The sequence below is a fragment of the Notolepis coatsorum genome (genome assembly GCF_963971535.1).
Source record: "Notolepis coatsorum genome assembly, chromosome: 7".
Classification (NCBI taxonomy): domain Eukaryota; kingdom Metazoa; phylum Chordata; class Actinopteri; order Aulopiformes; family Paralepididae; genus Notolepis; species Notolepis coatsorum.
This window is the reverse complement of record NC_140171.1, coordinates 106,887,815-106,915,004: the sequence shown is the minus strand read 5'-3', so window position 1 is coordinate 106,915,004 and position 27,190 is coordinate 106,887,815. Positions and strand designations below refer to the sequence as shown.

Here is a 27,190-nt window from a genome sequence, read left to right as displayed (position 1 = left end):
AGTCGTTATGCCAATTCCCAACCCCCTTCCTGGTTGTTGCGCACTTTCCCCTACTGTTTGTCCGAGAGGCCGGAGACTGTCACATGCTTTCCTCCGACAACATGTGCAGCCAGCCGGCAGCCAGCCTGGCCGCGCAGATTCTCACTGGGAGAGTGTAACGTGTGGGAGGCCGCACTACCTCTCACCAGATCCTACCTTCGCTGAGCAGGCGCCCCGACCGAACTGTAGGGGTCGCTGTCCACAACGCCCAGGACCCACCCACGGCTCCCCTCCTCCTAACTTAGCCAAACGAGTTAGTATAGCGATCAGCCCGAGCCAAGGCAATGCTGACTCTCCGGGAGTCGAGACCGCAGCCTCTTGCATTGGTGACTAGCACAATCTCCGCTACGCCACCTGACCGCCATGATATCAATCTTGCGTTGATCCAAGCATGTTTTCAATGCGATCCGACCATGTGTCTGTAACGTTAGTCCACAACGTATGCCGTTGATGGCGATCAAAGCATAAAAAAACGACCCCCCCCCCCCCTTTCATGCATTCATGATGAAACATAATACCTATCATATGCATTTGATTTTTTTATTGTAGCGTGTGTAGGGACGAAACACCAATGGATTTAGTATAATACACGTTGCGGGTTATAACCAGCCTCCCAGGAATTTGCCCGGATCATTCCGAAATAACACTCATATTCACCACGGTATAAAATGGGAACGTATGGATGGAAAAATTATTTCTTTTTTGCATCTTGAACGGAAGTTCTTACTGTCAAATGACCATGGTATTGTATCCATAGCTATAATATAGAATATAGTTATAGCTCTACAAACAAGGTGACCGTTCCCTATCTATCTAGTGGTGGCCGCGCTACAGACGGCTGCGGCTAATAGCTGGCACCCAAAGTGTTAAAGTGGTATGTGGTCCAGTTATGCTGCTCTGATTAAAGGTTATGTTAAAATGGTATGTGGTCCACTTATGCCCTCTTGAAGTAATCAGGCTTCAAACATTTTGCAATGATTTCTATGCAAAATCTTTCTCTTCAAAGTAACTAGTAACTGATGGATTCAGATACATGTTGTGGAGTAAAAAGTACAATATTTCCTTAAAATGAAAATACTCACGTTACGTACAAGTAGCTTGAATTTGTACTTAAGTACAGTACTTGAGTAAAAATACTTAGTTACTTTTCCAATGCACTTGTTATTCTTCTTTTATTAGTCTTGAACCGGCAGGAGAGGCTTGTTGGAAGGCATCAGCGAGACTGACAGTGTTCTTACCTGTTCGACTATCCTGCTTCTAGACAGTGATATTGCTGTATGGTGGCGACACCGATGTGCGCTTATATGTAACCGTTTCCATTCACGTAGGCGACACATACTTGCCGACACTTTTCTTTAATTGTTTTCCTTCCCTTGTCATTGTATTCAAGCCAAAACATGTCCCCACACTGCTGCCTCTCGACATGTTCCAGTGTTGTGTGAAGTCTGACTCCAGTGTTGCAGTCACCCCAACATCTGAGCAGCGATTGGATATTTACTCATGGGGGGAGGGGTTTCCTCATCCCAGAGCGTGAGCAGTGATTGGATATTTACTCACAGGGAGGGGTTTCCTCATCCCAGAGCGTGAGCAGTGATTGGATATTTACTCCCGGGGGAGAGGTTTCCTCATCCCAGAGCATACACACACACACACACACACACACACACACACACACACACACACACACACACAGTCACACACACACACACACACACACACACACACACACACACACACACACACACACACACACACACACACCTACACACACACACCTACACACCTACACACCTACACACCTACACACACACACACACACACACACACACACACACACACACACACACACACACACACACACACACACACAGCCAATTGGGAAATAAAATGCCTGGAAACACAAAATTGAATTGCAAAACCGTAAAAATGCCGCACTTCACAAGTGCGTATTGAACCGTGGATGGCATACCGTACGGTACAATATTATATTGAGAACCGTGGCATCCCTAGTATATACCGTATATATCCCTTTATTCTTAGCATATATATTCTTAGCATATATATATATATATATATATATATATATATATATATATATATATATATATACACACATCTGTCTGTACATACCGGCATATAATCCTTTTTACATATCTGTAGATACTATATGAATATCTATACATATCCCTTACCTACTCTTACTAGTGATGCTGCTGGCCAGTATGACGTACTACCATAGTGTCTTTATACCTGTATCACTGTACATATTAATACTACAACTCTGTACATACATCTGATTAGCACTTTTTTACATTGTTATTTCTTTATATTTATTGTTCAAAATAAAACTATTAGGGTATGATACCTACAGACCGTACAACACTTGATACTGACTAAAAGAATAAGCTCAGAATTGGCAAAAATGCAATGCTATGTCCAGGCGAACCATTGTCTCATGTAGGCTTTAGAGCAGTGGTCACCAACCTTTTTAAGCCCAAGATCACTTTTTATTTTTTTTGGTCAAGGCAAGATCTACATATTGAAGCGTTGAGAGAAAAAGACAGCCAAGATTGTACTTTAAACTAAATGACTTTTATTTGCCTGTATTCTAATTACATGCAATGCTTTGGTCCAACATTAAAACGTCAAAGTAGAACTGTAATATGTACTTTCTCAGTCAGTGCTAAGTGCAGTCATCTTATGCAGCATCACTTTTCACATCAAAATAAAAGTAGAACTGTAATGTGGACTTTCTCATATTATTAACATTGACAAACATATTTACAATTAGCATTTTGTAAAGTAGAACTGTAATGTGTACTTTCTCAGTCAGTGCTAAGTGCAGTCAGTGCTAAGTGCAGCATCACTTTTCACATCAAAACAAAAGTAGAACTGTAATGTGTTCTCATATTATTAACATTGACAAACATATTTACAATTAGCATTTTATAAAGTAGAACTGTAATGTGTACTTTCTCAGTCAGTGCTAAGTGCAGTCAGTGCTAAGTGCAGCATCACTTTTCACATCAAAACAAAAGTAGAACTGTAATGTGGACTTTCTCATATTATTAACATTGACAAACATATTTACAATTAGCATTTTATAAAGTAGAACTGTAATGTGTACTTTCTCAGTCAGTGCTAAGTGCAGTCAGTGCTAAGTGCAGCATCACTTTTCACATCAAAACAAAAGTAGAACTGTAATGTGGACTTTCTCATTTTATTAACATTGACAAACATATTTACTGTAACTGAGGGGTACAATTCCCTGACTGTATTGATAAGTATGGTATCATTAAACCACTACCGCTTTATGTACTTTAATTACTGGCCATACAGTACATGATATATAAATATGATGAACACTTCCCACAATAAATCGGTTCCACACAAAGTTATAATTAAGTATTTATTGCAGCAAAAGGTACATAATATACTTCTCTATTATACTTTGAATGCACTTGTAAGGCAAAGGAATGTGCGTAGGCAAATCAATAATGAATGTCCATTCTCTGGTTGCGCAGGAGGTAATTATACGACCTGAATCTTAGGGAATTATATCTATGGTGCACTGGTGATATATAGCGGGAGATACTGAAGGGTCCCCCCGGTTGTAAGCCAGCAGGGGTAGAGGATCTGTCGGTAGTAGAGAGTCTGGTCAACGATGACTAAGGAGACTCCAAGTACAGGAGACGGTGCAATAGTCTCTTGATCCACAGACGAATACAGCTGTTCTCCGTAGACTGTAGCTCCACAGTGAAGAAAGCTAGCCTGCCTCAGGCTCTCTGAGGCGCAGACTCGACGTGGCTCCTCACAGGGTAAATCCCACACACGTGTAGGCGTCGGCGATTCTCCGCTCCATAAATCACAGGACCAAAACAAATATAATCCAGCCGTAAATGGCTATGCAGTCGTCGGGTAGATTAATCCAGTGTACATGTCCACACGGTCCTCGTCTAGGTCTCCTCGGGTTAAAGCGCCATGAAAGCAGCCCAGCCTGGATAAGCACTCTAGCTGGTACGAGGAAGCGTTGGTGATGCTGGTCACTGTAGAACTTTAGCCGCACGATACACTATACACAAATAGACTATTACTGACTTAATAGAAATATGTCTCACTCGACGGTATAGCGCCAAACTCTGACACTTCAGTTATTAATTCGCACGCGGTCTCAATGCTCTCTTTGGGGCCAAACAGGCCATACTTCACCGCACGGAGTATCGTGGGTGAGGCTTCAACTTTAGTTCCTAAGTGCTTCTGTATTCACCTGCGCCATATTTATATGCACGGCGAACAATCTAGTGCCCAACCTCATTTCTGTCTCGTATTCTTGGGCAAGGCCGGGCATGTACAGACATGTCTTGACGGTGGCTTTGAACCTGACTCTGGAGGCATGGCCCTGGCGCCTGTGGACCGCTGTCCAATAGGAGAATGAAATATTATGGTCTGTACTAGGCTAAAGGGATATTCCGTGTATATGTACAAGGAATATACAAGGGATATCAAAACGATATACAAATACTATGCAATATATATCAATCAATAAATATATATATTCGGTTTAATCTGATCCTTTGTAACATTTACAATTAGCATTTTATAAAGTAGAACTGTAATGTGTACTTTCTCAGTCAGTGCTAAGTGCAGTCAGTGCTAAGTGCAGCATCACTTTTCACATCAAAACAAAAGTAGAACTGTAATGTGGACTCTCAGGGAAAGATACAAAAAAAGATCTCTCAGGGAAAGATCTACAGGGGAAGTCTCAAAGATCGACCAGTCGATCGCGATCGACGGGTTGGTGACCATTGCTTTAGAGGGTAGCCCTTCATACTGCTCAGTACTTTTGAAGTAGCTCTCGGTTTGAAAAAGGGTGGTGACCCCTGGTCTACATACTGTAATACTCTAGTCTTCCATCAGGATATACTACTATAGACAAGTGTATTGGTGCTAAGCCTGTCCCGGTGTTGTGTGCTGCCCCCTGCAGGATCATGAGGGAACAGCCCAGCGTGGTGCTGAGCGTGGCTCACACTGTAGCCATCCGCATGTCCCCCTTCGTCAGACAGATGGACTTTGCCATCGACTGGATGGCTGTGGAGGCTGGCAGAGCCCTTTACAGGTACTCTAGTGTGTGTGTGTGTGTGTGCGTGCAGTAGCTCTGTACTCTCTCCCAGCAATCTCTTTTTCAGAGGAATAAAAGGCTTAAAGGTGCTGTAAGTGGTATTTTATTTGTTAAAATAAGTGTTAAATAACTCTACATTCGTACAGCCATCGCTGATATAGAGTGGTTGGTCAGTAACATGGCTCTACCAGTCACTCTGCTCTGCGGTAAACAGAAAATACATTTCCTGGTATCCCGTTCCCACTTTATCCAATCAGGAGAGAGAACTCCACACTGCAAAGATGGTCTGACAAAAATAACAAATAAAAACTAGTTTCAAGCAAATGTTTCCTTGAAACAAGTCAAATAATCTACCAGAGCACTAAGCTAATTTGGCTTGACAAGGTTTCTTGAAATAAATCAAATATATCTAGGGTTATCTCTCTCCTGAGAGGGTCTGGGGGACCCATGTTACTGACCAAACACTATCAGTGATGGCTGTTCGAATGTAGAGCTATTTAACACTTATTTTAACAAAAGGAAATACCACTTAGGTCGCTTTCACATATAGTTTTGGTGGACTCGGTGCGGTTCTGGTGGTGAACTTGGTGAAGTTGCAACATTGTTGCATTCTTCATTTGGTTCGCCTGCGTTCACACTAAAATATGTGAGGCGCACCCTATGCACCGAACTATCTGAACAATGTCACGCGGTCGAAAAGGGCGCTCGTCTATTGGACACAATGGAGAGTGGAAATCCCTCCCTTTCAGGAAGTGAAATGCGCGTCAACACAAACTGCGTGAGCGTGATAGTAGCAGAGACGTGGCATTGATCCATCGTTCGATTATAATTCCCATTACCGCCATCCTCTCGCTAAACAACTTGTACACCTCGTTGTTTTTGTGAGTGCCCACATTCCCCACAAGCAGCTGTTTTATTTGGTCTTCAGCCCCCCAAGTCTGTCCACGAGACATGTTTACACAGTGTGCTTGTTTTGCAGTGAATGCGCACCGCGGTAATATTAATAATAATAACAGCTGTGTTTTCTTTCTTCCTTGTTCTACCCCAAGATGCACAGTAGATAGATAGATAGATGCAGTGTGCTTGTTTTGCAGTGAATGCGCGCCGTGGTAATATTAATAATAATAACAGCTGTGTTTTTTTTCTTCCTTGTTCTACCCCAAGATGCACAGTAGATAGATAGATAGATAGATGCAGTGTGCTTGTTTTGCAGTGAATGCACGCCGTGGTAATATTAATAATAATAACAGCTGTGTTTTTTTTCTTCCTTGTTCTACCCCAAGATGCACAGTAGATAGATAGATAGATAGATAGATGCAGTGTGCTTGTTTTGCAGTGAATGCACGCCTTGGTAATATTAATAATAATAACAGCTGTGTTTTTTTTCTTCCTTGTTCTACCCCAAGATGCACAGTAGATAGATAGATAGATGCAGTGTGCTTGTTTTGCAGTGAATGCGCGCCGCGGTAATAATATACCCAAGATGGTTTATCAGGTGACTTCCTACGTTTGGTTTGATGAAGCCGAACCGAGACCTACGTTTTCAGGCGGACCAGAGTTCGCCTGCTTGGTCCGCGGACCGAGTTCGACGCGCATTCACACAAACCCGAAAAACCGGACTATCGAATTCTGGTCCGAAAGTCCGGACCAAACAGCCCCTGTGTGAAAGCGACCTTATACTCTTATAGCACCTTTTTAATTGCTTTGAGAAATGAATGAACCCTTTCACTACCAAAGGGTTAACCATTTCACTGTGGCAATACAGAAGATTAACCTTTTCACTGCCACACGACAAAGGGTTAACCCTTTTACTACCACACTACATAAGGTTAACCCTTTCACTACCACAATACATACGGTTAACCCTTTCACTATAGTGTGGCAGTGAAAGGGTTAACCTTCTGTAGTGTGGTAGTGAAAGGGTTAAAGGAACATTCCAGTGAGTGTTGCCCTTTTCAGCTGCGTCATCCTCTCTCCACCTGCAGGCAGGACGACCAATCAGACTGCACCTACATAGTTCTGAACGGCCGCCTGCGCTCGGTCATCCGCAAGGCCAACGGCAAGAAGGAACTGGTGGGGGAGTACGGCAGAGGAGACCTGATTGGAGTGGTGAGAACAGGGCCCGCCCTCTTTATTTATTATAATAATAATAATTTCTTAAATTTATATTGACTTTCCAGGAAAGCGACAGGTGTGATGATTGGAGGATCAAGAAGAGGGCAGGGTTTAATATAAGATAAGATATTCCTTTATTGATCCCTTTGGGGAAATGCAGGCATCATACCAGCATGGGGGGAGTGGAGGTACAGGTAGTAGAAGACATGGTACAGGTCATAGAATTATAGTACAGTGGAGAAGTAAAAATAGAAAAAAAAGGCAGTGTAAGCAATATAACAATATAATTAACTCTGGACATGTGCATATGGGCAACAGGGTGCGAGATGAGGGTATGTATGCCCTCTCAGTTATATTTGCCCTACAATAAATATAGTTATAATATATATAATCTAAAAATGCTAAATATATGTTCTGATGAAGTATACAGTATACACATAAGGTGTAAGTATATTGATGAGGCTTTACAACAGAGGTTCAAAGATAACTTCACATTTATTGGCTATTCGTTTCTTTATATCGCTTTATCGATCGGGCTTCTCCTGTTTCCAACTCTGTGTGTTGACAATGACATCCTGGTGTGACATTAGGGGTGGACGGTATAAACGGTATACGGTATAAACGGTATGAATTTGCTCTACGGTATGGATTTTGACTATACCTTGTAACCGGTAGAGCAGCTCTAAAATAGCAATGACGTCATGTAACCACAGCGCGACTATTTCACTCGCATTTGCCCCTAAAAATAGATCGAATTAGTCATAGATAATAGATATGTGCAAACTGGAAAAGGTTATTTAGGAGGCTTCGCGCAGTGGGCGTGTCAACACGCAATTGTCATTTCATAATAAACACATATCACCGCGGCGCACAGCAAGTTTCAATTTCAGTTCCTGGCATTTTTAACCAGTGGAGAAAGGTAAGAGATTTCCCTATCGTTTTTCTTATATGAATTATTCTACGTTAATAAAAACATACCTGGTGATCAACTACAGTTTGCTGTGAACATTATGATATCTGTGTGGCTGAATTGGAGTATTGCACTGTGTATTGCACAGTGCAATACTCCAATTCAGCCATTGGCAATTCAGCCGTTGGGTGGGGGGCGCTGTTGAGCGGGCCTGTGACCGGACCTGAAAGCGCCCCTACTCTGCGGCTCTGCAGTTGCATACTATTGGGATTGTTGGGAGCAGCACGGAGTCTCGACTCTGGACTTATTTTATTTGGAATATAATGACTGTATACGCAAAAGTAGCCTAGTTTTAAGTTAAAATATTATAAATCTACATGCCTTGAGGATGTCATTCTTTATATAGCCTGCCTATCGGGCAAAAAAAACGGAAACACTGATACCGTGATATATACCGTTACCGTCTATGCTTCAAATTATACCGTGATATACATTTTAGACCATACCGTCCACCCCTATGTGACATCATCAACTACGGCAATTTATGACGCTCAAACTCAAACCTATTACATAACACTCTCTCGCTCTCTCTCTACGTTGTCAAACATGTACACTAAAGTTAAGTTATGTTGGAGTTTTATTGTGTTTGATTTGTTTGAGGGAAAGAAACCTCCTGTCCTGCTATAGTTTTTATTTTCACTTTGTGCCGCTTGATTTGATTGTATTTCATGAAAAAAGTGTTTCAGAGATGGAAGTAACTTGAGAAAAGGTTTTGCATTTTTCTATTGCAGTTTTAGAATACCTCTGTACTATGTGAAATATGTCCTAGTAATACAAGAGTAAAGTAATAGCTGCCATACCAGTGTTTTACCCCTTCAGAAGCATTTATATAGACATTTTAAGATAAATTAAATAATATACCGTGATATATACCATTACCGTTTATGCTTCAAATTATACCGTGATATACATTTTAGACCATACTGTCCAGCCCTACGTTATATATTATCCTTTTAAGTGGGAGTCAGACACACTCAGTGGTGTGTGGGTTTGAGATAGAAGCACTGTCTGTGATTTCAAATTGAAATATGCTGCTTAAAATATGATTTTAAAAAGGTCTTGTAAAAGGTGTTTTCCTTGGTACACTCTACATATCTCTGCTCTTGCTTGTGTTATTCTGACGAGTCCTGGTAATTCCCCACCATATGTGCTGCAGGTGGAGGCCTTGACCAGACAGCCGAGAGCCACCACAGTCCATGCTGTCAGGGACACAGAGCTGGTCAAGCTGCCAGTGGGAACGCTCAACAACATCAAGAGACGATACCCCCAGGTCAGAGGTCACGCCCCCCCCCTCCACGTTGAGCAACGCTTTGACTCTATTTTTTGCCACGACTGTATAGATGGTGCTAATATCAGTCAGCCAAAGTCAACTTTATTGTAAATTTTCCATTTGTGCAAGACATACAGAAATGTTAAATTGCGTTCCCCCATTCCCACGGTGTATATAAAAAAAAAATATATATAATGAAAAAACATATAGACTATATAAACACAAAAGTAAACATATAGGACACGATATACAACACAATACACAGGACTGCGAGATATGTACAATATAAACAAATAGTGATTAAAATGAGCTTGGCAGTGAGTGAAGTAAAGTGGCAGTGTGTGTCTGTGGGATGCTGTGTGTATAATATTTGACCTCTCTTTAGGTGGTGACACGGTTGATCCACTTGTTAGGCCAGAAGATCCTGGGAAACCTGCAGCAGGGTCACGGACCGTTCTCAGGTGAGCTGGTATCCTGACATCTCTGTAAACGACTCCTCTTGATGCAGTTCAGTCATGTGAAGTTTACACACACACTTCCTTTTCTCCTGCCGTCCAGGTTCAGCCCTGGGCTTGACCACGGTGACCACCAGCCCTGACGTGACCAACCCCGCCAGCAACCTCTCCACCGTGGCCGTCCTGCCCGTCTGTGATGACGTGCCGATCAACGCCTTCAACCTGGAGCTCAGCCACGCCCTCAATGCCATCGGTAAGTCCGCGAGGCTGTCGGTCAAACCAAAGATATCCTCCTATAGACCACCACAACACTTTTTTTCGCATGCGCAGATTGCCCAGGGAGTGCTCCTGATTGTCCCGACACACTCCTTGGGCAATCAACGCATGTGCCGGTTGGGGAATAGGTGCGGAAAAGTTACTATAGCTCGGCCGAGAAAGTGCCGATCGACTTGGGATTGGTCTCTCCGTGTTCAGGAGACTCGGGCGCATAAAAGTATATTGGATCATGTCTCCAGCACCCCCACAGCCGTAGCTACAACCACTTACCGTACTTTTCGCACTATAAGCCGCACCTGACTATAAGCCGCAGCAGCTAAATTGAATGCTGTATACATATATAAGCCGCACTGGACTATAAGCCGCAGGTGTTTTAATGTTTAATTACCATATGTAATTAGCATTGCACTGTTGGACAAATAACAAGAATTAACTCATTTACAAGTTGTATTAAGTTTAGCAAATAAGGGAACAGATAAATAACATTTCAATGCAGTCAAAAAAGCAATATTTAGATTTTTACATTTTCGGGTTTGGTCACGTCGAGTCACATATAAGCCGCACCGTTATATAAGCCGCAGGGTCGAAAAATGGGGGAAAAAGCCGCGGCTTATAGTCCGAAAAGTACGGTACGTCAAGGCTCTCATCAACATTCATGAATTGTCTCCCCCCGTGCTCTCCCATGAACTGAATGTAACGCGGAAAGGGCAGTGGTCTATCTCTCTTTGCGCCTGGATTCAAGTCTGTTATACAGAAACTGTGTACATTTTATTTTTCCGGAAACATTTAGTTGAACGAAGACCTTTCTTGACATGTTCTGTCTGTATCTGATGTGCAGGGCCCACTCTGCTGCTAACCAGTGAGATCATCAGAGAGCGACTGGGCGCCTCTGCTTTGGACAGGTGAGCAATAACGACACCGGCTAGAGAACCTTCCCCCCCAAACGCTCACCGCTGCGGTTACCTGACCTCACTCTCTCTTTCCTCCCTGCGACAGTATCCATGAGTACCGGCTGTCCGGCTGGCTGGCCCAGCAGGAGGACATCAACCGGATTGTCCTCTACCAGACGGACAGCACCATGACCCCCTGGACCCAGCGCTGCATCCGGCAGGCAGACTGCATCCTCATTGTGGGTCTGGGAGACCAGGAGCCTGCCCTGGGAAAGGTGTGTGTGTTGAGAGGGAGGGCTTTCATAAAGACGTTGAATAAGAATAAGAATTTTTATTTGTACTATATAGATGGTTATTAATATTGATTATTGTTATATTGTAGAAATGTGTGCATTGAAATGTCTGTAAAGTCTCGACGACATTGAAAATGATGGTGACCTCAATTGTAATTTCGAGAATAAATAAAAGTTGATGATGATGATTTCTATTATTATTTTATAGTTCTCACACCTTGCCTCTTCACCGTGGAAATCAAGGAAAGGAGACTAAATTAATTAACTAAAAACACTATTTGGGATGCAGCTAGACTCACACTCTTCTCCTCCCCCTTCCCTCCACCTCCTGTCTGTCTCTCACACTCCTCTTTTTTCTCTTCCTCTTCCTCTCTGTCTCTCACTCTTCTCCTCCACCTCCTCTCTCTCACTCTCCTCTTCCTTATCTTCCTCCTCCTCTCTGTCTCTCACTCTCATCTTCCTTCTCTTCCTCTTCCTCTCCTCTTCCTTTTCTTCTCCTTCCTCTCTGTCTCACTCTCCTCCCCCTCCTCTCTGTCTCTCACTCTCCTCTTCCTTCTCTTCCTCTTCCTCTGTCTCTTCCTCTCTGTCTCTCACTCTTCTCCTCCACCTCCTCGCTGTTTATCACTATCCTCTTCCTCCTTCCCTCCACCTCTCTCACTCTCCTCTTCCTTCCCTCCACCTTCTCTCTCACTCTCATCTTCCTCTTCCTTCCCTCCACCTCCTCTGTCTCTCTCCTCCTCCCCTCCACCTCCTGTCTCTCACTCTCATCCTCCCCTCCACCTCCGCTCACTCTCCTCCACATCATTGCTGTACCCCTCCACCTCCTCTGTCTCTCCTTATCATCCCCTCCACCTCCTCTGTCTCTCCTTATCCTCCTCCTCCGCCACTCCACCTCCTCTCTCCTTCTCATCCCCTCCACCTCATCTGTCTCTCCTTATCCTCCTCCTCCACTCCACCTCCTCTATCCTTCTCCCCTCCACCGCATCCCTGTCTCTCACTCTCCTCTCTCCTCTCACCTCCTCCTCCCCTCCTCCTCCACCTCCTCTCTGTCTCTCACTCAACTCTCACCTCCTCCTCCACCTCATCTGTATCTCACCTCCTCCTCCACCTCCTCTCTGTCTCTCACCTCCTCCTCCACCTCCTCTGTCTCTCACCTCCTCCTCCACCTCCTCTCTGTCTCTCACCTCCTCCTCCACCTCCTCTGTCTCTCACCTCCTCCTCCACCTCCTCTCTGTCTCTCACCTCCTCCTCCACCTCCTCTGTCTCTCCTCTCACCTCCTCCTCCACCTCTTCTGTCTCTCACTCACCTCCTCCCCTCCTCCTCTCCTCCGTGCCTCCAGTTGGAGCAGATGCTGGAGAACACAGCGGTGCGGGCCCTAAAGCAGCTGGTGCTGCTGCACAAGGAGGACGGCCCGGGCCCCTCCAGGACGGTGGAGTGGCTCAACATGCGCAGCTGGTGCTCTGGACACCTGCACCTCAAGTGTCCCCGCAGGGTCTTCTCCAGACGCAGCCCCAGCAAACTGGTACGACTGCTGGCTCCTACTGGTACAGCCCAAATACCGGGCAGTCAGACTTGGTGCAAAGGTGCTGCAAGTGGTGTTCTTTAGTTAAAATAAGTGTTAAATAGCTCTACATACAGCCATCACTGATATAGAGTGTTTGGTCAGTAACATGGGTCTCCCAGTCCCTCATCACTGCAGTAAACGGAATTCTCACTTTATCCAATCAGGAGGGAGAACCCTAGATATCTTTTACTTGTTTCAAGAAATATTGCCATGCCATATGTACTTACTGTACAGAACTTGTAAGTCGCTTTGGATAAAAGTGTCAGCTAAATTAGAAGCACATATTCTCTTAAAATTAGTTTTTATTTCTTATTTTTGTCCATTCTTTTCAGTGTAGAGTTCTCTCTCCTGATTGGATAAAGTGAGAACGGGATACCAGAACATTTATTTTCTGTTTACTACAGAGCAGGAGCGACTAAGAGTCCCTTTTTACTGACCAAACATTCTATATCAGTGATGGCTGTATTATTTTAACATGTAGACCACTCATTTTCACAAAAGAAAAACTGACATGCATGTAGATTGATATAAAGATTCACAGACACGACCCAAATCATTACCGGAGGACAAGTTAACATTGTGCCAGATGGCAGAGAAAGGAAGTGAAGTGAGTGACTGGCTCAAGTTAAATCAAAGGAAACCTGTTTCTACATCAAGTGCACTGCACTGCAACCAAATAATAACACAAAAATATAGTAGGCACATTAACACTTTCCGTGCCGGCCGTGCCAGTCCTATATACCCCGTTGAGTGCCAACGCTCTATTCAATGACAGAGCGCTCACATTTGTGAACGCATAAACTATATCTTAAATTATGTGTCTATACGACCGTCGCTTATCAATGACTTGTTTGCAGTCAACATTGTGGAAACGGATTGTTTTTTAATCAGTTCATTTGCATTTTATACCATTTTGAAAAAGGCTAGTTTTTTTAAACTTAAAAAAAAAAAAATGCAGGAATCGCGCTTTACTGTAATACACAAAACACGTTGTCATTTCTCTGCCTATTTATGAATAGTTTTCAAATAAACGCTAGATTATAGATAGTATATGTGTACTTATGCACGCTATAGAAGCGGGCTGAAAAATCGATTATCTTATTTCCTGATCAGCTACACACACTCACAGCCACACACACACATATGGGGACAAGTTGATATATAGGTGAAAACAGCTCTGATTATCCCAATATTGGTCAAATAGATTCCTTACCTCAGATCAGATGTTCTCCAAAAAGATTATTCCAATTCCTGATCGCCATTCCAAATATCGATCGCGTTTATTGATCCAACGCTGGGTGGTCGAAAGACATATTCCACGCTGTTCTGGTGGTGGGCGATGACTGAGATCGTCTCCGGTTACTTGCATGACAAGTAAAATGTGGAATCCGGACTCTTTTTTTCCCCATGCGTTTCATTCAGTGCAATCCAATGGGGTGCAGTACCATCCGCAGAGGCGATAGGGGGCGGTATTTTCCCTGTTCGAGCTCAGACAGATCCCCACTGGTAACGTGAGGCTAGATTGATGAAAATTTTTGGGAAATCGATAATTTAAAAAAAATAACGATTAAAAACGAGATTTCCTGGCACTCAACGGTTGGCATGAACTAACGAGAAATCTCGTCGCTGGCACTCAAAGCGTTAAGTGACCATCGCAACACTTAGGAAAGCCAATGGCTCACCCCCCTAGCCCCCACCCTTCTCTATCCACAAGAGAGCTGGCTCCCTTGACCTCTCGGTGTGATCCCAGTGACCACCAGGAGCACACTCCTCTATATCTGTCCACCAGCATAATTGATGAATCCAGTTCCACCACACCTGCATCGGTCCCCCTGAGATATTTTGACCAGCTAACCCCCTAGCTGGTCAGAATGATTTTTAGCTATTGCTACAATAACGTTTCAATGTTTGGTCAATGAAAAGACTTAGGCCCTGTCCACACGAGCGCTGGATTTAATATAACCATGATTGTATGTGCGCAGTTGCACTGTTCGGCCACACACAATTTGCTACACTGCAACCGCGGTCTTGAAAACCGGAGCCCAGGGTGAAGTTTTGCGGTTTTGCAGTTGCGTGTGGGCATAGCAACCGAGGTTATTCCCAGTGTTTACAGCAGAGCTGTCACAATTATTTCCCATGTTCACGGCAGACTGACCGGCAGCAACCGAGCGCGGGGTACAGAGATTAGATTAGCCTTGCTTAGATTTGACATTCATCAAGTGATCGATCACTCAATCAATGAAACAATTGCTAGAATTTGAATAGTAAGTATGTTTTTATTTATAAAGCACATTTAAAACAACTGTGCTGTACATATAAAGTACACTATATTAAAACATAATAAAATCATGGTAAACGAATATGACAAATATAACGATCAGATTATCCAGGCAAAAAAAATAAAAAAGAAGGAATAATTGTTGTAATTTGAAACTGCAATTTGAATGCAGCTTTTTTTGTTTCAACGAGACGGAGAGAGAGAGAGAGGGTGACATTTTGTTTTCTCGTTGTGCAGAGGGAGGTCTATGAGAAGGTGTCTGAGAAGACGGCCGACAGACACAGTGATTTCTCTCGGCTGGCCCGGGTCCTGACCGGCAACAGCATCGCCCTGGTGCTGGGGGGAGGGGGAGCCAGGTGAGTGGTGCTGGGGGGAGGGGGAGCCAGGTGAGTGGTGCTGAGAGGAGGGGGGAGCCAGGTGAGTGGTGCTGGGGGGAGGGGGAGCCAGGTGAGTGGTGCTGGGAGGAGGGGGGAGCCAGGTGAGTGGTGCTGGGAGGAGGGGGAGCCATGGGAGTGGTGCTGGGAGGAGGGGGGAGCCAGGGGAGTGGTGCTGGGAGGAGGGGGGAGCCAGGTGAGTGGCGCTGGGGGGAGGGGGAGCCAGGTGAGTGGTGCTGGGAGGAGGGGGGGAGCCAGGTGAGTGGTGCTGGGAGGAGGGGGAGCCAGGTGAGTGGTGCTGGGAGGAGGGCGGAGCCAGGTGAGTGGTGCTGGGAGGAGGGGGGAGCCAGGTGACTGGTGCTGGGAGGAGGGGGGAGCCAGGGGAGTGGTGCTGGGAGGAGGGGGGAGCCAGGTGAGTGGTGCTGGGAGGAGGGGGGAGCCAGGTGGCGTCTATATTAAAGGCAGCCCAAGAGTCCTTCCGCATTGGCGTTTTGCGCTCTGATTGGCCGAGCGCGCGCATGAGCCGCTACGCGCAACTCTAGGCAGGAATCAAAACTCTGTTTAAGCTCCAGAGAGCGAGGCTGAAAATCCACAGTTCTTGCCCCACTGCTGGAGCCGAATCGCGGATCCGAGTTTTCTGATGAATACCCCCAAAATATGGAGGTCCCGAACGCAATTAAGTATTGATTACGCCACAACCAATCATTAAAAAAATATACCGTTAACTGGAGTATGTTGTTTCTTTACATATATGTTGGATTAGAGAATTGGTTTGTCATGACAATCCAATAAAAAATCGCACACAGTAACTAGTAACTACATGCATCATTGTTTACAGCGAACGGTGGGGCTGGGCTGGGGCGCGCGGTGCTCCGGTGGCGGCGGTTGACCGATGCCGAGGACGAGCGCGCTCTCTCACCGGCCGTCTACCCCACGGACGCGCGCTCGTCCTCGGCATCGCCATCGGTCAACTGCCGCCGCCGCCACCGGAGCACCGCCATGGGAGTGGTGCTGGGAGGAGGGGGGAGCCAGGGGAGTGGTGCTGGGAGGAGGGGGGAGCCAGGTGAGTGGCGCTGGGGGGAGGGGGAGCCAGGTGAGTGGTGCTGGGAGGAGGGGGGAGCCAGGTGAGTGGTGCTGGGAGGAGGGGGAGCCAGGTGAGTGGTGCTGGGAGGAGGGCGGAGCCAGGTGAGTGGTGCTGGGAGGAGGGGGGAGCCAGGTGAGTGGTGCTGGGAGGAGGGGTGAGCCAGGGGAGTGGTGCTGGGAGGAGGGGGGAGCCAGGGGAGTGGTGCTGGGAGGAGGGGGGAGCCAGGTGAGTGGTGCTGGGAGGAGGGGGAGCCAGGTGAGTGGTGCTGGGAGGAGGGGGGAGCCAGGTGAGTGGTGCTGGGAGGAGGGGGGAGCCAGGTGGCGTCTATATTAAAGGCAGCCCAAGAGTCCTTCCGCATTGGCGTTTTGCGCTCTGATTGGCCGAGCACGCACATGCGCATGAGCCGCGACGCGCAACTCTAGGCAGGAATCAAAACTCTGTTTAAGCTCCAGAGAGCGAGGCTGAAAATCCACAGTTCTTGCCCCACTGCTGGAGCCGAATCGCGGATCCGAGTTTTCTGATGAATACCCCCAAAATATGGAGGTCCCGAACGGTGGGGCTGGGCTGGGGCGCGCGGTGCTCCGGTGGCGGCGGTTGACCGATGGCGATGCCGAGGACGAGCGCGCTCTCTCACCGGCCGTCTACCCCACGGACGCGCGCTCGTCCTCGGCATCGCCATCGGTCAACCGCCGCCACCGGAGCACCGCGCGCCCCAGCCCAGCCCCACCGTTCGCTGTAAACAATGATGCATGTAGTTACTAGTTACTGTGTGCGATTTTGTATTGGATTGTCATGACAAACCAATTCTCTAATCCAACATATATGTAAAGAAACAACATACTCCAGTTAACGGTATATTTTTTTAATGATTCGTTGCGGCGTAATCAATACTTAATTGCGTTCGGGACCTCCATATTTTGGGGGTATTCTTCAGAAAACTCGGATCCGGGATTCGGCTCCATCAGTGGGGCAAGAACTGTGGATTTTCAGCCTCGCTCTCTGGAGCTTAAACGGAGTTTTGATTCCTGCCTAGAGTTGCACGTCGCGGCTCATGCGCATGCGCGTGCTCGGCCAATCAGAGCGCAAAAAGAGAATGCGGAAGGACTCTTGGGCTGCCTTTAATATAGACGCAGCCAGGTGAGTGGTGCTGGGAGGAGGGGGGAGCCAGGTGAGTGGTGCAGGGAGGAGGGGGAGCCAGGTGAGTGGTGCTGGGAGGAGGGGGGGGGGGGGGCAGGTGAGCACCTGCACTGCTCTCACAACAAGCCTTGACCACATGCAGGCTGCTTTCCATGGATTTACACTCAAACATGTACCTTTTGCATTACCCATACAATAGAATAGAATAGAAGTACTTTATTGATCCCAAGGGAGATTCAGCACTACAGATCGCTCACAGTAAACATTTAGGTAGTCAAAAATCTAACATCACAAATAAGAATAAAAATACAGTCAGGGATATACATTCTAAAATATGTATATACATTCTAAAATATACAGCCAAAAATATACAGTAATATACAGTCAAATGTACAGTCAAAAATGTAAGTGTCGACGTAAAGGTAAAAAGTCCAGGAGATACCAGTCCTTCATACAAGTGGCCATCAGGCTCCACAACAGTGGGCAGCGACTAGCAGCCTCCAGGCTCCACAACAGGGGGCAGCGACAGCGACTGCTACCAGACATTGACCTGGGACTTATAGGAACCCAAGGAGGACAACCTACACTACCTTAGGCTTACTGCACCTTATGTGGATACTGTGATACTGTGAATAATGTATATTTCAGTGGATACCGTGATACTGTGAATAATGTATACTCAGTAGATAGTAAATTATAACACTACCTTATGCATACTGCACCCTATGTGACACTGTGAATAATGTGAATATTTCTTCAGCTAGTCAGATAGTAAATTATATTGACCATATTGATCAAATTGTTTACACTGCCTGTGTTGTTTTTTACTACCTGTACACGGTGTTGTTTTACTACCTGTACCCCCCCCCCCCTCCCCCCATGCTGCTATGATGCCTGAATTTCCCCAAGGGGATCAATAAAGGAATATCTTATCTTATCTTATCTTAGATATTAGAGTTGTACTGTCACTCTGTGCTCAGTGAGGCAGTGAGGCAGAGTGATGCGTTGCATAGTCTGATGGCTGTTGGAATGAAGGACTTCCTGTGCAATGTTGAGTATTATTTTCATTCTACTGCCCATATAAACTATGCTAGACATAATAACGTACAATATAACCGATAGGGCATACAGACGCCATCTGCACCTTTTGTTTTCACTGTTTACTTTTCTCATATTTTTATATTCAAAGTTAATTATATTGTTTACATGCCTATATTTATGTCTTTCTACTATTACTCTGCCCATACCTGTACCCTCCCTCCCCCATGCTGCTATGATGCCCGAATTTCCCCAAGGGGATCAATAAAGTTATATCTTATCTTATCCTACTAATAATGGTAACTAATAGTGTGTATGTTGTACTTTCTTTTTCGGGTATATAATATAGTCCATCTAGAGAGGATTTAATCTCCACTGATTTTGGCTCTTGTCACTCAATGCAGAGGCTGCTCCCATGTGGGTGTGATCAAGGCCATGGAGGAGGCGGGGATCCCCATCGACATAGTGGGCGGGACCTCTATCGGCTCCTTCATCGGAGCGCTGTACGCCGAGGAGAGGAGCGCTGTGCGGACTAAACAGAGAGCCAGAGAGTGGTCCAAGGTGACATTACATTAGATTAGATTCTAAATGTGTTGTCATTATACAGCACAAGTACAGTACATGGGGTGGCATTCCTCTTTATACCTCTTTTAGTCTTTTATATACATATTCTTATGTCTGCACCTTATGCATTGTTTTTATTCTGTCAACTTTATGTTCATTTTATGCCATTTGCTGTGAAGCACTTTGAGCTGCAATCCATGTGTGAAAGGTGCTTTTTTATTATTATACAAAGAGTTATTATTATTATATTGTAAAAAAAAAACTCAACAACATTGAAAATGAGGGTGACCTCAATTGTCCTTTTCGAGAATAAATAAAGGTTTGAATAAATGAATGAATGAACGAACAGTACAACAAAACTAAGTTTGGCATCCAACCAGAGTACAAATGTAACAGTAAAGTGTAATATTAATATACAATGTACAGGTGATTAAACTGGGTTTAACAATGAGTACTACTGAGTAATAGTGTTAATCAGATGTATGTACAGAGTTGTAGTATTAATATGTACAGTGATATAGGTATAAAGACACTAACTAGTAAGTCGTACTGGCCAGCAGCGTAACTAGTAAGAGTAGTTAAGGGATATGTATATAGATATATTATAATTATACTATAATTATATGTAAAAAGTAGGGATGCCCCGATCGATCGGCCAGCGATCGGTATCGGCCGATATTCAGTATAAATATGAGATTGTTGAATTCCGATAATGCTTTATTTTCGCCGATCGTGAAAACCGATCGAAAAACATGATCCAATTCTTAGCGGAGATCTCACTCGCTGACTTCTCTCTCAGACACACAGAGCTGCAGCGCACGGCCCCTCCTCCTCCTCCCCTGCCTCTCCCGCACCCATGTCAACAACAGAGGCTTCCATTGCCTCCGGCAGTCTGCTCTGCTCTAGTGCATGCTCTGTGAGCTAACATTAGCTACCTAGATATTGTTACTGTTTAAACTATTCACTTTTAGTTTAATACATGAGGCATTGTCTAACGGTATCTAGCTGGTGAGCTACTGATAGCTCCTGATATCAACAAATGCTCCAGCAATAGTCTAGTAGTGCATGATACCTCCGTTAGCTCGGTAGCTCACGTTAGCTCACGTTAGCTCCCTGTTTACACGGAATGTCCCAGTAAACTAAATAGTTCACTGAGGCGTTGTCTTAACGTTATCTAGCCGGCTAGCAGTAGCTACAGATAGCTCCTGATATCAATGTCTTATAACATTGATTCGATGCGTATTCGAGCCCATCGCAGTCACGAAAGGGGCTAGCTGAGGGAGTAGGATATATCTGCAGAGCTGCAGAATATCCTGCTGAGGGCATGCTGAATGTGATTTGACCAAAGCAGAGTATACACACAGACAGTGGAGCTGTTTGCAGATAGCGAGCATTTTGACTTGTTGCGTGATGGCGATGTCTTGCAGATAATACAACTACAAGTATAATTATATAATATATATATTTTATAAAAAAAAATTAAAAAAGGTATATATATATATTTTTTTTTTTATAAAACCAAAAACGATCGGTATCGGCCGATATGGCTCATAGACGATCGGTGATCGGTATCGGTGGCAAAAAACGTGATCGGGGCATCCCTAGTAAAAAGGATTATATGCAGGTATGTACAGATAGATGTGGATAATATGATACAGCATTTGTACATGCTATCATACATACAGTGATGCGTTGCTCATGGGACGGGGTTGCACTCTGTGCAACCAAAGTTTTGTGAGCAGAACCGCGTACATGCACAGATGTGCACGCGCGTCACACAGGAATGCGCTGCTGATGCGACTGATGCGCCAACTCGCAGTACCCACCTGGCTACTTTGCATATCAATAGCGCCGGTCGTCAGGTGTTACATTCCATTCGTAGAGGCAATTAGGCACTGTCTTTAGTCTGTCCTTATGCGAGGGAACATTTATGCGCGGGAGCGTGCGCACGCGCCTGGGAGCACGCGTGCACGTGGCGTCATTAGCGTGCATGCAACCAGTGTTCATATGAGCAACGCAACACTGCATACATAGTTATATGCAGGTGTATATAGAAGGATTATATGCAGGTATATATTGGTATGAGGTAGGTAGTTGTGATTACAGTGTAGGGCAGTTGTAGACAGTGAACGCAGTAACCAAGGTAAGGTAGGTATAAATTGAGTACGTCTCGTATCCTAACTGTCATATGACACCATATCACATACAGTGTAATTATGAATGAATAATCTCCACAGTCCGTGACCTCACTTATGTCTAGTGTCCCAAGAGAGATGTATCTGTTTCTGTCTTAAAACACTGACTTTCCCTTTTTATAGGCAATGAACTCTGTATTCACAACGGTCCTGGATCTCACCTATCCCATCACCTCAATGTTCTCTGGCTCCGCCTTCAACACCAGCATCTACAAAGTGTTTAAGGACAAGCAAGCTGAGGTGAGGGCTCACCACAGGCAACACACATTTGTCAGTTTACTCGGTTTTTATATAGATCATCTGAGGAAGAAATAGGATTATCGCTGCATAAAAAGGCTAAATAGAATTAGAGCCTGATCTGAAAAAGGAAGTGTTTGTCACTGAAAGTAAATAGTTTCATATATATATATTGTGTGTGTGTCTCTCCGTGAGTGTGTATGTATCTCTATCTGTGTGTCTCTCTGTGTGTGTGTCTCTCTCTCTCTGTGTCTCTCTCTCTGTGTCTGTGTGTCTCTCTCCGTGTGTCTCTTTCTCTCTCTGTGTGTGTCTCTCTCTCTCTCTCTCTCTCTCTCTCTCTCTCGCTCTCTCTCTCTCTCTGTGTGTCTCTATCTCCCTCTCTAGGTTTAGGTTTACTTTATTTGTTCAAGGGGGACAGCGTACATTAATAATAAACATTTAAAAAACGTAAATGCACCCAATTTGTGTGTCTCTCTATCTCTGTGTGTGTGTGTCTCTTACTGTCTCTCTCTCTCCCTGTCTCTCTTTCTCTCTCTCTCTCTTTTCCCAGGACCTGTGGCTGCCCTACTTTAACGTCACCACTGACATCACAGCCTCAGCCATGCGGGTTCATCAGGATGGTGAGTGACAGCTGAGCTGACCAGCTGGGCTCCTCCCCCTATCTACCCTACCGCTAGTGTTGATTGAACAACTACCGGTATTGATTTTGCTTTATTTCTCAGCAGAGGTCAGGAACTTAAGATGTAGGTCAAGACTAGGATGTTTATTTAGATTAAGAAGATGAATTACAAGCTATTAGACACAAGCTCACCTACAGATATACACACACCTCTGTTCAGTTTCATGACCTTTCTCCACATTTGACACAAAATTCAGTTCACTCACAGTATTAGTGGCCAGAATGACAAAGAACTAACTATGTGAAATTGGCATGGACATTCATCTATATTTAATTCATAATAATTAAGCTCTTGAGTAATTCATCTTTTATCTTTCAGTAAAATGGCACCGTGACTAAATCCACGGTTAGGCTTTATTTTTATTAGCTAATACACTGACATTGTCTATTAACTATTACTATATAAACGCAGTCCGTTTACCATTTTAATACACTGATATGCTGATCGATTAACCTTCCTGTGATGCCTATATAGGTACAGTACATCTTAGCTCTATTGACAAGCTTTGTATGCATTACATATATACAAAGCTGTATAACGAACTGCCGCTGATTCTGAGGGTTAAGTCAAAAACTCATCCTAACTAATAATTGCAAGTTCACATTGTGAACATGAACAGAAGAGTCTCAACAAAGGCTGGTGGGTGAAAACACAAGCCGCTGCTGAAATACAGTATACAATTACCCTTTTCTCTCAAGTCTCCTTTCAAATGGTCCAGTTGACAAACGCTTGGTGCTGCCACCACTGGTCATTAATAAATTCAGCGCCTTGACCCGACAGGTTAACAGTGAGAGTAATTTGTTTTATTGACGACCAGCGGTGGCAGCGCCGAGCGTTCGTCGAGCTTTCCCAGAAAACCACAGAAGAACAGCTCGGCTGGAGGATTTGAAAGGAGACAATGTGAACTTGCCATAATTAGTTCGGACGAGTTTTGATGAGTTGTGACGTAACCCTCAGAATCCTTTAGAGCTTTGTATATATGTACTGCAAATCAATAGAGCTAAGTACATCTGTTCTCAACACACGGCTAGTGAATAATTTTCTCTAGATGTGAAACCTGTGATATGTCTTCTAGGCATCAGGCCTATGTTAATCTAGAGTTGGACTGCATGTTTACCAGCGTCCGTCTTTGATATATATATATATATATATATATATATATATATATATATATATATATATATATATAGTTTGTAAATTGGAAATGGAGAAAAATGGGTGGAGAAATTTTTTTTTGTATCTTCACGCATTGTTGTAATGTTTATGGAATGCGTGTGTTTGACTGGCTGAACAAGGCACTCTACTGTCACTCACTAACATTAGGTTAGTTAATGTACCTGAAAGCAGAGAAGCACGGTTGAGTTCAGTTCACTCTCGATTCAATCAATTCAGGACCAGGGAGTGGATTCTCTTTAAAAATGCTAATATATTGTATTAAACTTTTGCCATGAGACTGCTATACTATTATCTTATTGACAAACAGTGTTGGCGAAGTAATTTTCTTAATGTAATTGACTACATATTACTCTCAATTAAATGTAGTGGGATTACTTTAAATGATTAGTTGCGCCTCACAGTTATTATTACTCGTTATATTACTTTTGCATTACTTTCTTTAACACATTCGGGGCCCCGATTGATGAGTGCCAATCACGTGTTAACATGTTTCTGGGTCGTTTTTCCTTTTTCTATTTGAATACCCTATTCAATGTCAGGGAGCTGTATGTTGCCTGTAAAAGACATACTGGGACTCCGAAGTTGCAGTACCGGCTGCATCCTACCAGGCAGCGGTATCAAGCACCCTTTGAAACCTTGTGTCTTGGGCTGTGCGTCGATTATATGGGTCCGGCTCGGCTCTTTTTCTCCGGGCATGACGAGCGGTTATACCGCTCGGATTGAGAAGAATCAAAAACTCCGTCGGTGTTGTGGGATGGATTATGTTGGCTACACGATGGACATCAATACTTGGAATGGCGATCAGATAATTGGAATATTCTTTTTGGGGCACATCCTAGTCAAGGTAAGGGCTATATGATATCAATCTTGCGTTGATCCGAGCATGCCTTCATTGCGATCCGAAAGTGTTACTGTAACGTTACTCCACAACGTATGCCGTTGGTGGCGATCAGAGCATCAAAAAACGACCCCCCCACCCTTTCATGCATTCATGGTGGAACATAATACCTATCATATGCATTTGATTTTTTTATTGTAGCGTGTGTAGGGACGAAATGCCAATGCATTTAGTATAATACACGTTGCGGGCTATTACCAGCCTCTCAGGAATTACCCTAGACCGCTCTAAAACCATACTTATATTCACCACGGTATAAAACGGGAACGTATGGATGGAAAAATTATAAATCTTTGCATCTTGACCGGAAGAAACTCGGTGTCAAATGACCATAGTATTGTATCCATAGCTATAATATAGAATATAGTTATAGCTCTACAAACAAGGTGACGGACTCCTATTGTTTAAAGCGTGGCCCCGAAAACACTGCGGCACCCAAAGTGTTAATAAGGCCATACACCTTTTAAGTGTTTGTCATTTGACAACAATTTCATGTTGCAGAAGAAGAAACTAACTAGGCCTACTAAAAGATCATCTAGTAATCTCTCTGACTCATAACAAAGCCTTGTGATCGTTTCAATAAATACATATTAGGCTACAAAAGATATAATGAAGAGCATCAATATAAGCCAGTCTGGGAATTCTTGAAAGCCTGGGATAAAGGAAACATCAATAGGCTACAAGTGAATTATTTTGTTATCGTCAAAACAATATTAAAACAATGTTAATCTGTTTTAGTTTTTTCGTGATTAACTCTATTACAAACATGGACCAAAGCGAAGAAAGACTGGCTGTGGAAGTTCTAAAATATAGCCATTTATACAACACAACCCAGCACAGCCACCTAGTGGTTCGGTGGTGTACTGCAAGTATCATCGATTTGTAGCATAGATCGAAGTAATGCACATCGCTTAAAGGGGAACTCCACTATTTGGGAAATTAGCTTATTTAACATCTTCCCTGGAGTTAGACAAGAAGATACATACCTTTTTTGTCTCTGTGCGTGCATTTTAGCTTTGGGAATAGACGCTCCGTTAGCATAGCTTAGCTTCATCACTGGAAGTGAGGCAGGACAGTAGCCTTACAGTGCCTTACAGTGTATTGCAAGGTCTGACATTGACCAAATTTGATATGCATGACCTTGGTGGGCTCTAGGTCAACTCCTGAAAAGGGGGTCAATGTCAGACCTTGCAATCAAAAGTTAGGGGGCGCACTGAAATTATGGCAAGGGTTATTAGCCCCCTAACTTTTGATTGCAAAGTCTGACATTGACCCCCTTTGCAGGAGTTGACCTAGAGCCCACCAAGGTCATGCATATCAAGTTTGGTCAATGTCAGACCTTGCAATACACTGTAAGGCTACTGTCCTGCCTCACTTCCAGTGATGAAGCTAAGCTATGCTAACGGAGCGTCTATTCCCAAAGCTAAAATGCACGCACAGAGACAAAAAAGGTATGTATCTTCTTGTCTAACTCCAGGGAAGATGTTAAATAAGCTAATTTCCCAAAATAGTGGAGTTATCCTTTAAGATAGTAGCTTGTTACGTCCCTCAATAATGTTACCCACATTTTAAAATTAACGTGTTACACTACTCTGTAAGAAGAGTAATATCATTATATAATGTGTTAATATTTCCTCCAACACTGTTGACAAATGAATGATCCATCATGAGCAAATAAACCGCAACTTCAAACAATGTTGAATTGATTGAATTGAAAAGTTGAACCCCAACCTCCAGGAAAGACTCTTTATCAAACGGTTGACCTGTCGATGGCCACCCAACCCCCAAATTCAGTGTGAATTCAGGGACGGGGGGGCGACATTTTTGGAATCCCAATTTTCACAATACCCAATTGTATTGTCCAATGTTGACTAATTCCACATTCACGGTGACTGGATTTGGGGGTTTCATGGGTTACAGTGCCCTGGGTCTTCCTGAGAACTAATGCTTGCATTTTTTGCATCTTGGCACGTCTGTACTAACATGCTGGAGCAAAGCTTTTCTCTCTTCTTTCTTTCTCTCTCTCTCTCTCTCACTGTTGTCACCATTTCCCTTGTCATCCTCCTCTTTCACTTCTCGACAGCCTCGTCACATGCTCCCCCCCACCACCACCTCTCATTCATCTCTCTCCGTCTCTGTGTGAGATACAGGCATAACACGCTAAAGGCTTTAACAGCGGCCTCGTCCACGTTTTGCCCCCCACCCTACTGTTACCTTTCACATTAAGTATCACATCCAAAAGCCATATCTAAACGCTCCAAACCATGTCCCCTACTATCCACCCCTCTTAATGTCCGATCTTGTTGCCTGTATAGAAGGACATGTCCGTCTCTAGACCGTGGTGTAGGCACCCCTCCCCCTCCCATATCCATATCACCATGTAGGATCCAGAACACTCCCCCTTCCTTTACTCCTTAACGCCAGCCCCTCTTCCTCCCCCTCACCGCCTCCCTCTTCTGCTTCCTGTAGTTTTTTAATTTTCCCCCTGATGTGCTTTTCTTCCTACATTTCTCGCAATGGCACTACAAATGACGCCA

The 27,190-nt window shown here is 44.3% G+C and overlaps 1 protein-coding gene across 1 annotated transcript in view; it reads left to right on the top strand.

Annotated features, from left to right (window-relative positions):
- pnpla6 (patatin-like phospholipase domain containing 6) overlaps nucleotides 1–27,190 on the top strand; it is a 134,262-nt gene that overhangs the window by 90,699 nt on the left and 16,373 nt on the right. The window contains 12 exon segments of the mRNA XM_084318957.1: nucleotides 5,024–5,155; nucleotides 7,144–7,267; nucleotides 9,400–9,513; nucleotides 9,899–9,974; nucleotides 10,072–10,221; nucleotides 11,083–11,146; nucleotides 11,241–11,409; nucleotides 12,768–12,950; nucleotides 15,508–15,626; nucleotides 19,308–19,464; nucleotides 21,786–21,902; nucleotides 22,450–22,519. Coding sequence (XP_084175083.1) covers nucleotides 5,024–5,155; nucleotides 7,144–7,267; nucleotides 9,400–9,513; nucleotides 9,899–9,974; nucleotides 10,072–10,221; nucleotides 11,083–11,146; nucleotides 11,241–11,409; nucleotides 12,768–12,950; nucleotides 15,508–15,626; nucleotides 19,308–19,464; nucleotides 21,786–21,902; nucleotides 22,450–22,519 — 1,475 coding nt within the window.